Genomic DNA, 11912 nt, shown 5'->3' on the forward strand with positions numbered 1-11912 from the left:
AATTTAACAGTTTGTACCATTTTTAGAATTAATAATTCGGAACTTATTCAATTTTTTTTTCCACTAGATATATATTCAATCACCATTTTAAGAAATTATATTCAAGATTCTATAACTATCCCATATATTAATATTTGAAAAATAAATAAATTCAGAACATGAAGTGATAAAAAGAATAATGAAAAGGTGATATCATGATTCAATTTCAATAAAATGACGTGGATTTCTTTGATTGGAAAGGTGTATACTACCCTGCTACATGCAACCGCATAGAATTATCATCCGTGGCGGGAAGACCTTGAAAAACCTCAAAAGGGCAGGAAAGGACGCCGTTTCAACTCCAGCATTTTATTTAAAGGGCAGATTCCATCATCAGAAACTCGGATAGCCGAAAAAGCAAAAAGGAAATGGAGAAACCGGTGCCGCGAGTCGCCGTCGTAGTATTCTTAGTGAAAGGGAAATCGGTGTTGCTAGGCCGGCGCCGCTCCTCCTTCGGTGACTCTACCTTTGCCCTCCCCGGCGGCCACCTTGAATTTGGTGATCTAATTCGACAATCAATCCCTAACTCTGTTTAGCTCTCAACATTCTAATTCTAAAATTTAAATCGATTTTCCATCTTCCTTTTTCCAGGTGAGAGTTTTGAAGAATGCGGAGCAAGGGAGATGGAGGAGGAAACTGGTTTGGTTATTACCAAAACAGAATTGCTGACAGTGACCAACAATGTCCATCTGGAGGAACCAAAACCATGCCATTATGTTACCGTATTTCTTAGGGCAGTGTTGGCGGATCCTAATCAAGTCCCCCAAAATCTTGAGCCGGAGAAGTGTTATGGTTGGGATTGGTTTGATTGGGATAATTTACCCAAACCCTTGTTTTTGCCTTTGGAAAAAATGGTGCTAAGTGGCTTCAATCCTTTCCCTGCTACTACAGGTTAGTTCTCAAAGGCGCTCAGGATTTTCTTATGGTACTATGTTTGCTTGAATTTGAATGCTTTGATGTATCCATAATGAATTGTGTGCTATACTTAAAAAACAACTGTTCTTTTTGTTGAATATTCCAATTAGAAATTGAAGCCTCATTGCATTGTTCAAACCATGAGCAGGCAGAAGTTGTATTTTGTTTATATCATTTTATTGTTTGAATTGTGGTTAATCGGTTAAAGCAATCTGCTGTTGAATTATAACTACGAGCTCATGAAATTATTGATCTAATCAAACAATGACAATTGAGTAATTTATATTTATAATATCATCCTTCAACTTTGGATTTCACTAAACATAACCTATCCTTTCATTCATTCTTGATTAAGATGACCATTCCAATAATATGCAACTCTCCCCTATAGATTTAATGAAAATGATATTCTAAACTTAATTTTTTGATTTTGAACCAATTGTTTAAAGAGAAAACTTTGAATACAGTGATTTGAAAATCTAAAATAATGGTCGTATAGAATATATAGTGCTAAACAATTTCTATTTCGAGATCAACATTCTTTGACTTTATCAAGGGGATTATTTTTATTTATTTTGGATGTACATATATATTTCTTTTAAAATGCAGGGTAAAAATAGTTTTTTTTTTATTATTTTTTGAAAGCAATAATTTTTTTTATAGAAAAATAAATAAATTATTCATCATCATGATAGTAGTGATATGTTCATTTTGATACATTGGAACTTACATTATGAAAATATTGATAACCATCTATAAATATAAAAAGAAAACAAGGCGTATATTGGAGCTAAAAGTTTATGGGCTTTTCGCTTGAGCTCACTCTTGTTTATGAGCCTGGTATAAGGGTGGGTTTTATTTCTCCTAACTAGTCATACTTAGGTCATGTTTTATTTGTGGAGTATGAAAACAAAAGAAAATTCGTTCTATATGTAATAACTAGTTGTTGTTTAGTTCAATTTTTACTACATTCATTCATGGAACGATTATGCCATGGTATAGTTAAACTTCATTTTAAAAAGTAACTATTCTTTGTAAAACCAATTCCAGTTTCAAAAAAACATACAACCAATTGCATTGCACTCATGATGTTTCGAATACAACCACTTTTTAATATTCTAAATCACAATTTTAGAGATTTGTGTATCTAAACAATAATTTTTTTTTACCTAACCAAATAATTGATGGATTAAAGTTGCTTTAGAATATTGTTTTTATCAGATTTATAATGGAAGGTTACTTATCATTAGAGTAGTCAAAGATTAAGAGATTTTTATGTTAATAAATGACAAAGATGAGCGAGTTTCATGTTCGCTTTTGAAGATGATCGCCAGTCATGTTAATAAGAGTAAAATTGAATGAGCAATCCGGTTCAATATCATGTAGTTATTATTCGTTTTAGCCTAATTTCAACACATTGGACTTTACGACTTTAAAACGTGTCTACATGTATTGAATACACATCTTATTAATAACCTCCAATCACTCTCTTGTACATTTCTGATGTGGGATTCAATTCATTTTTGCCCCTATCATCATCCTATAGGACCGCTCCTGATAAGTAGTCTCAAACCAGGTGATGCTTTGTAAAATTGAAGAAGAAACATAACTATTGATCCAAGTAAGCACAAGTTGATTACACCTATTCCATGCTAATTGATTCACTTCCTCAACATCTGATTGCAATAGCGTATAGTCAATAAACTTGAGTTTGTTCTTCGCTGTCAAAGAACACTTCACTGCCCTAGCCCAATAATGATAATCTTTACTCCCTGTTAATGGTAAAGATACCAGAGATTGACTTGTATTTTCACTTGGGTGTATACATTAGAAAGTACCGTTGCAATCGGTGTCACCGGAGTAGTCATCTTGCTAAATTTTTTTTCAAGAATCTTCTTGAAAAAGAGGTATGAATCTTACAAAAGATTATAGAAAATAGAGAAAATGATATAGATCTAACAAAAAGATCTATATGAAGACAAGTAGAATTTCTCAAAAGAAATTTCTAATAGAAGAAGAAGATTGGAAGACCATTAATGAAGAATGATCAGCGGAAACGATTTAATATGCTCTGATACCATATCAGACACAGAATAAAGAAGAAAACTAGAAGTTTATTAATAGAGAAGAAGATGAAAAGTGATTGTATACCTACACAGGTATACAATATATACAAGACGATTAGGGAAGGGAAAAGAAGTAAAATTTTAATTTAGTCCATATAAAACTAACTTATTCTTAAACTACCCATACGACTGTAAAATAATAAAACCTAATATATATCTAATAGGTGCTCCATCGAATGGGTCATATTGAGGCTGCCATGCCATGTGTACATATGGACGTGGTCCAAGCCCATGTGATGTGCCTAACTGTGCTTGACTCGGTTTTTTGAATTTATCTGCCCAGTGATTAACATCCCCACATTTAAAGCATTTTCCATGCCTTTTCTTTGTTTTTTTTGTTGTTCATTAGACTTGGTACTCACATTTGCAATTGGTGTAACAGACACAACCGCATGTAGAGAACATCTAATGTTAAGCAAACTCTGATACCTAATGAAACGATCACATAAATCAAAGTAGTCAATGCTATACCCTTTCCGAGTGATTATTGTCTAATGGTTAATTTCATGTATATTTCAATAAATCAATGAGAAGTAATAAAATAATTTTTCATGTAATAAAGCACCTTTCACAGTTATAATATGAGTTACAATTTTCAGTTTCACTATATTTGTTGATGTTTATTCCTTGTTTTGATTCTCATAATTGATTATTGTGTAGGTTGATTACAAACTCCAAAATCCATTAGGATTCACATAGGTGTTACTTTATCGAAATTGACAAGCCATGGAACTTACAAGCCTTATTTTCTAAACGTAAAGAATTATAATCGCCTTAAGAGGGAATCGCGATCTAAGAACCTCACAGAGTTGGTCAGTTTATGTATAATCGTCTGTGTAAGAGTAAACTGTTACTCGTATATAATTTGAAGTATTGTTTATCACGTGTTGTAACTTAACACCACATGTACCATCTCATAAGGGCTTGAACGCATGAACGCTGTCTCACATATAGTTTAGGAGTAGTTTATAGTTGTTACCTAAACCAAACCTAAACTATACACCGCCTAAATAACGTGTAAAATCGAGTAGTTTAATACTTGTGGATATAAATCTTGTGGTTTCGATACTTGGACTTAACCAGATTTATTACTTGATAACGACTGGGTACACTTATCCCTTAGTTGTATTACCGGACAGAGCATAACTCGCCCCGCCGCTTATCAAGTTTTTGGCGTCATTGCCGGAGATTTATTTTCTTGCGATATTAGACCAAAACATTTTTTTCTTAGTCTAAGCATTTTTTATGAATAATTTTTTTTATGCATACTTATACACTAACATCCTTCTTTTTATGTTAATATTTTTCTTTTGTTAAATTCCTTAATTCTTTTCTATTTTATGCTCACCTGATCCTGAAGTGGTACTCTTATTCCTATTCATCTCGAAATTGATTGTATTTTGTATAGGAAGAATTGCTAAAGTCAACAATGAGAACCAACACACCATGACCAACCAACCCGAAATGGAGGAGGCAACGATACAAAGTCAATGTTGAAGATCTTAGCTCCACGTAGAACAAAACAGAAACAGAATCGTCGCCCTATCCATTATGGCCAACATTTATGAAATCAAGACAAGCATGATCCAACTTATCCAACAAAGTGGACATTTGGAAGCAACTCCATGAAAATCCTAATGAATATCTTAATAAATTTCTTATGTGTGTCGACACTTCTCGGAAAAGCGGTGTTCCACCCGAGGTTATCCGTTTAAAATTATTTCCATTTTATTTGACAAGATAAGCATTGGAGTGGTTGCGATCTGGATCTATCACGGCATGGGAATGGCTCGAAAAGGAGTTCCTCTCCTACTACTTCCCAGATTCCAAAACAATTAAGTTGAGGAATGACATCACCTCTTTTCAACAACTTGAATGTGAGGCCCTTCATACAACTTGAGCTTGATTTAGAGGATTATTCTGGAGTTGCACGCATCACGATATTCCAAAGCACGATCTAGTAAGTACTGTCTATCACGGTTTGGCTCCCACTTACTGTGCAATTGTGGATTCTATAGCAGGTGGGGACCTTTTTAGAAAGTTGACAAGTTATGCATATGAGCTCATAAACGAGCTTACTAGAAAGAATATTCAGTGGCAAGAGGATCGGCTAGTCGAATCTCTGAGAGACCAATCATTCGCCATGGAAAACGAGGTTCCAAAAAGTTCCATGGTTGAGATGAATAAGAATCTAGATGCCTTAATAGCATATGTGAGCCTCAATAAAAGTGCACAGGTCTTGATGTGCAATCATTGTGGTGGTGATCCTTACGGTAGGGACTATCAAGCCGGCAGTCCATCGCCGGTGATGCCAAAACAGTAAGTTATGTAGGAGGCGATCAGAGTACAATTTGAATACAAACTGTACTCACACCACCACAATAACAATAACAGTGATAACGAATGGAGGCCTCGACACCCACACCCTAATTTGTCATATGGCATTAATCATAATGTCTTGAAGTTCCCCTCTGATTGTAATCATGAATACAGGGAGTGAGGGCTAGGCCAATCACATAACAGTCAAGGTGGGCAAAACCCTCAACCTCCCAATAATCATCAAGACCAAACAGTAACTTCCTTGCTCAAGGATAACTTAACCCGTCTTGGTGATAATAAGGCTTTTTATAGGGACTTGGGGCACTAAGTGGCTCAGTTAAATCGTCAACAACAGGAGAGACAACAAGGATCTCTCCTGACCAATACCAAGAAAAACCCATAAACTAAAAATAGAGAGTTCGACCAAGCAGTGACTCTTCGAAACGGTAAAGGCTCAGATCCATCGTTTTCCAATGCAGACTCCTTATAATAGCCGCAACCACGAAAAAGTCGAGCTACTCTAACTTTAAACGTAGCATCGCTTTGAATTCCGTAAAAGGACTTTAAACATGCGAACGGGCCTGTATGGCTTCACTCCAAATCAAGCCAATTGAGGGAATGGCTATAAGCTAGAGAGACGAATTATGGATCTACATGGCTTCACGCTAAATGAAGCCAATTACGGTTGAGCCGAATGAAGGAGGAAGAAAGGAGGCACTACTGATTAGTTGCATCGTGTTCTTCGGCAAGTTGAACCGTATTATCAGTCAGAAGGGTTAGATCCTCCACTAACTTCCGCCTACACTCCTCAAAATTATGCAGCCTCTGTTCAAGACCAGCCTAATAGTTCTAAGGGGACTGAGATTTGAAAAACTCTTCATCCAGTAGCCACTGTGTAGCTGCATATGAGCGGCTCTCATTTTGCAAGTTCTTCTCTCACTCCCGGACTTTCTCCTCCATTGAGGAATAACCAGCCTTCAACCATCACTAATTTTAACGCTCTTCTACCAGTTCATCCCTTAACCACTCAATCACAACACAGACACCAACCGTCTCCTCCCTCAACTGTTTAAACTCGATGTGACCACCAATAGCTTCATCTTTCAAGCGTTTAATGTCAGTATTATTCTGCCACAATGTAATAGACAAGGAGTAAACTGACTTCTCTGCCCCTCGTAGCTTCTCTTCCAACTTGGCAACTCAGCTAGCACGGGACAAAGCCTCTTACTCCCGCTTTTGAGCTTCTTCCTCGACTCTTTAGGCCCGAATCGCTGATGTAGATGCCTCCTCAGCCTTAGACTCATGCTCATCTACAAGTTCCTGTTCCTTCAATAACTCTTCGGCAAGATTACCATATGCTCAGGCCCTCTCCAGCTGTAGGACTCGGTGAGCACCAGTTCTTTGGTCCCGATACGCCTTGTCCAAGCTCACTTCGAGTTGCACATATCGCTCCACTAGGAAGTTAAACTCCTTCGCGGAGGCCAATTCCTGTAGGAGCATCATTAAGTTAAGGCTTTACGATAAACATGTATATAAACAAGTTAGAAGCCCACCTTGGTCATTCAAATGGAATGCACATCAATTAGTGGCCACCGCTAGCTTCCTAAACACATTGCACTCAACGGGTAAGAGGGCAAGGCGACCGAGATCATGTAAATTTTTAGGATCACTCAGCGAAACGTGATCCCCACCATGACATCATGCCTAAAGCTAAAGAACAAAAGAGTTAGAGATATAAGAAGTGTCGAAAGTAAAAAAGACAAAAAGGCAAATACAGAATGACTCACTTGGGCAATATCCAATTCTACAAATTGAGCTTCCTCCACAGCTGTTAGAGGCACATCGTCCGAGATGGGTGATGCTCGTAAAATATACAACAGTTAATAGGACAAGTGTATCCTATCGCAACAAGTAATATTGTGCTAAGCACGAGATCGAACCTCAAGGACTATTATCCTAATTAGTAAATTCGACAGGTAAATCTATCTATTTAGCGGAGTTGATAATAAATTGGTTGTGAAATAGATTAAATAAACAACGATCTAATGAAAGCAATAAACAGAACAAGTCGCAGGGTGGATTGTGATTCAACGGAGGTTACAACCTAGGACAGGGAATTCATTGATTAACTCCTAAGTATGGGTTTAAGGACTTCAGGTATATGTTCTACTAGTGATTGATGGTAATTGTCCTAACAAGAAAGATAAATGTGATCAAGATTCATCTAACCTATTAACATGCATTCGGGTGATGACTTGATTAGGCATATACCCTAGGTCATGCAAAGCATTAGGTTCTTTGACAGTTAAGACTAAAGCCGTGGCCCAGTCACGTAGCCACACTCATAGTGGTCTCTAGTGAGGTCATATTTACACAGGTTCAGTATAGATAATTCCGTGGTCGAGTTCTTATCTATCTATAATCCTATTTATGTCAGGTTTATAGGCATTAGGAACAATTATATACATTAAGCAGACTAGTTGATCGTCATCGAGTCTCATTCTAGTAATAATCATATTCTTGGCAATATCTAGGGCATTAAGCATGCATAATCTGATCAATCAAGAGCGATTACATAAACCCTGAGTCCTAATCATACATATTCATTTAACCAATTTCATCCCCATCCTAGATTGGATGGGGATTAGCTCATAGACAAACTAATCATATCAGAGATGTAAATAAGAACAATGAAAGACATTCTTGATTAAAAGTAAAATATAGATAAAAGGGAAGGAGAAAAGAATTCTAAAACCCGTTTGTCTGATTAATTACAATGAAACAAGGTAGATCCTCCGCCCGTTGAGCTTGTTCTTCAATCAAATAAAACTAAGCTACAACTAAATTGAAATTAAATGTAAAGATGGAAATAATGTACTGAGAAAGCTAAGAAAATTAATCGTCCCAAAGAACTGAGAGTAGCTCTCTATTTATAGAGATTGGGCAAAACCCTAGTGTCTCCGATTTTTATCCGTTTAGGTCCATGGGCTTCCGAAATATGTTCTAATGGTCCCTGACGAATCCCAAAAGTGCTCCGACGGTCCCTGAATAGTCCGAAAATGCTCCAATGGGCTTGGGTCTGGTTCAGAAATGCACGAATAGTCCATGAAAATCCTTGAAAACACAAAAAAAACGCCATGAATAATGGAAAATGCTGAATTTAACTAAAAACTAACAAAATGATACTAGAATTGAACGAAAACGAAGTGAAAACAATCTAAAATAATCCTAAAAACTCTATAAAATAGGGAGCTATCAATGGGCTCCACTTAATCAGTCAGGGCTCTTTCACTTTTCTAGACTTTTTCCTACGAGGACCAAAGGAAATATACTTGGGAGCTAATGACCTTTTATTGCACCAACAAACCTTAAGCTCAACAGCCCGAGCCCGAACAAGGCCTTAATCTCCTCAAGAGTAGGCCCCTCATATACCTCTCCCTCCTCTTCCTCTAGAGGATCTCGAGATTCGGGTCCACTCTCCATACGAACTCCTCCAAAAGAGAGCATCACATCTTCCCTGGGAGAAGTCGGAAGATTTGACTCAGTCTCTAACAACCTTCCCCAGCACCACGTCTGAATCAAAGAGCAGAACAACGATTACTTTTTTGGTGGCGAAATAAATTATTGAACCGGTTTAGAAGATGACAAACATCATGTATCTTTTTTTCAAGTTGAATTTCAACATAAGAGGTTATGTTGTAAGCTCAAGCACTAATTATAAAATTAATGGTTGGCATTGAATTGCTAATTTATTAAATAATTAACCATTGATTTTCTAATTAATGGATGAGATAGTATTAAAAATGATGTAAATTTGATTTTGAGAGCATACAAATCCATGGTACAGGAGAAAGATGAAGGTTAACTAAAAATAATATAATATACCTACCATCTAAATAAATAGAATTGTTTTGTAGTGAATATTAAGTAGAAGTGGTGGAGCATGAATATGTGATTTAGATTTATGATATTCAGGTGTAGTTATTTGAAATCTTATCAATTGGTTCACCCAACTTGAGTTAGCCCACCTCCAATCTTATGTTCTTCACCTACTGGCTACGTTGCAGACCAGAACATAACATAAGATAATGTCATTGGTTGTTTAGCTATATATGTAGTTATGTTATGTGTTTGTTACAAGTGGTTGGTTCTTCCCTCTACTACATATCTTTCTATTCCCTAATTTGTTGGTTACAGTTTATGGTTAGTTGATATATGGGTATGGTCCGTTCCATTACATTTTATCAAGTTTAATTAAGGAAAAAATATCATGCTCGGACGTAGGAAAATGTTCTACTATTTTCTAAAGGTAAAACATTTTATTTAACTTCTTTATAAATTTTTTTTGTTGAGTAATCTAAATTTTTTTAAATAAAAATATACTGGAAAATTATATTTTCCTACTTAATATTTTCCAATAGACAAACTTGGTATATATCTCTTATCTATTTAGATTGGAAAAATTAATTCAATCCAGCTAAAATTTAAAGAGTTCTCTCGTACCAACTTCCAGCAAAACCCAACATTCCCATTAAAAAATGAAAAAGCTAGTAAGTAGAGAGCATGATGTAGTAAGTAGGAAAATGGAGGCAAAAATTAAAGGCGAATTGACTTAAAAAGACAGTAGTATTATTGTTGTCTTGAAGCACATGTGGATGTGGAGCATATGCAAAACTCCGGCGGGACAAAATTTAGGAATTGTCTTTAGTTAAGGAACTAGGGTAGGGACCTCCCCTCTTAGATTAATTGTAAAATGAACATACCCTAATTAAGGCTAACATCTAATGGTGCAGCAGCAGCCCGTTAGCCACCCTATCAATCTCATGCTCCATTATTGATCATGGGCTACCACTAATCCAACACACGTCCCAAACTAGATACTACTTACATCCCTGCTTGTTCCCATTCTACCTTGCACCTCTCTACTCTATAGCATTCCCCATCATCTAAATATTACTCAATGTTTTAATACATTACATTCTTTAAAGTCATCTATTTGCCATTTGAATTTATTTAAAGTGATTTATTCACTTATAATCTATTGTTTTCCTAAACTTGAATAAAGTGATATATATTTTAGTTTGTTCAAATCTTATCTTATTCTGTTCTGTAAACTTAAAAAGCTAATTATATCATTTTAAGGAACATTTTACAAGTTCAAGAGTCCAATCCGTTTCTTTTGGATATAATTTAGAAACTCATTTATTAAATTAAAAAACAAAAATAAAAAATAATATAATAATTAAAAAAAAGAAATTTTGATTGTGATACAAAATGAATTAAGTGTCAATATCACGGGAGTTTCAGCAGAATTATTTTACCTAAGAATTTTAGACTCTCTCGCTTTTGCCGAGCCCCAACCGCCGCCCAAACTCCTCCCCAACCTCACCTTCACTGAAACAATGGAATCCTTGATTGATATGAGTGCCCACATTACCTTGGAAGAGGAATCCGCCACGGGTCTCATCCTCCAGCCAGACGACGCCGCGACACAACCCAAACTAAAAACATGGAGCTTGATTGGTTCCTTCCTCACGGATCGCCCGGTGAAAATCCCGTTCATCTGTCGGGATAGCTCGGGGTCATTTGTTGCGGCTGGAAACGGGCTGTTACGCTGTCGACTTGATCCGTTCCTCGTCGAAGCCCTCTCCTTCCGCGAGGCACTGATGGTTGAAGACAAAGGGATGGATTGGTGCTGTGTTGGAGTCGGATTCACAATTGTTAATGTATGCCCTTAAGCGAGAAAGGTGATTTGCTGCGGCTGGAAACGGGCTGTTACGTTGCCGACTTGATCCGTTCCTCGTCGAAGCCCTCTCCTTCTGCGAGGCACTGAGCTGGTTGAAGACAAATGGATGGATTGGTGCTGTGTTGGAGTCAGATTCACAATTGTTAATGTATGCCCTTAAGCGAGAAAGGTGATTTGATGCGGCTGGAAACAGGCTGTTACGCTCCCGACTTGATCCGTCCCTCGTCGAAGCCCTCTCCTTCCGCGAGGCATTGAGCTGGTTGAAGACAAAGGGATGGACTGGTGATGTGTTAAGAGCCGGATTCACAATTGTTAGTGTATGCCCTTAAGCGAGAAACTAACGACAATTCGGCTTTAGATTTGATTATCGACGACTGCAAATCCTTATTACAGGATATAGCAGCTTCTTCTACCTGTTTTGTTCATAGATCAGCGAATGTTGTAGCCCATGCTTTTGCTCGGATGACAGTTTCTAGCACTGATTGTGGGGTGTGGATAAATGAGCCACCTCTTTTCATTTGTAATGCTTTAATTACCAATTAATGAATTAATCTTTCTTGTAAAAAAGCAAAAAAAAAAAAAAAAAAAAAAAAAAAAAAAAAAAAAAAAAAAAGTGTCAGAAGTATATGTTTTATATATAAGAGCTGTAAAATTTAAACTAGTCTATCAAAAAAAATTAGGGTGAGTTAATATGTAAAGGTGGGGCATGACAGGACAGGATAGGACTAAACGGCAGTGTATTGTTTTGTTGGTGGTTATAGTTGGTG

At 36.6% G+C, this 11912-nt stretch overlaps 1 protein-coding gene across 1 annotated transcript; it reads left to right on the top strand.

The window, feature by feature from the left end:
• Positions 1-327: 327 nt before the first annotated feature.
• On the top strand, positions 328-4079 carry LOC136205650 (nudix hydrolase 1). The gene is made up of 3 exons (XM_065996374.1): positions 328-537; positions 631-930; positions 3741-4079. The coding sequence occupies exons 1-3, from the start codon at positions 408-410 to the stop codon at positions 3743-3745; spliced, it is 435 nt and encodes a 144-aa protein (XP_065852446.1). The 5' UTR covers positions 328-407; the 3' UTR covers positions 3746-4079.
• Positions 4080-11912: the final 7833 nt, after the last annotated feature.

This window comes from Euphorbia lathyris, chromosome 1, assembly GCF_963576675.1.
Source record: "Euphorbia lathyris chromosome 1, ddEupLath1.1, whole genome shotgun sequence".
NCBI lineage: Eukaryota > Viridiplantae > Streptophyta > Magnoliopsida > Malpighiales > Euphorbiaceae > Euphorbia > Euphorbia lathyris.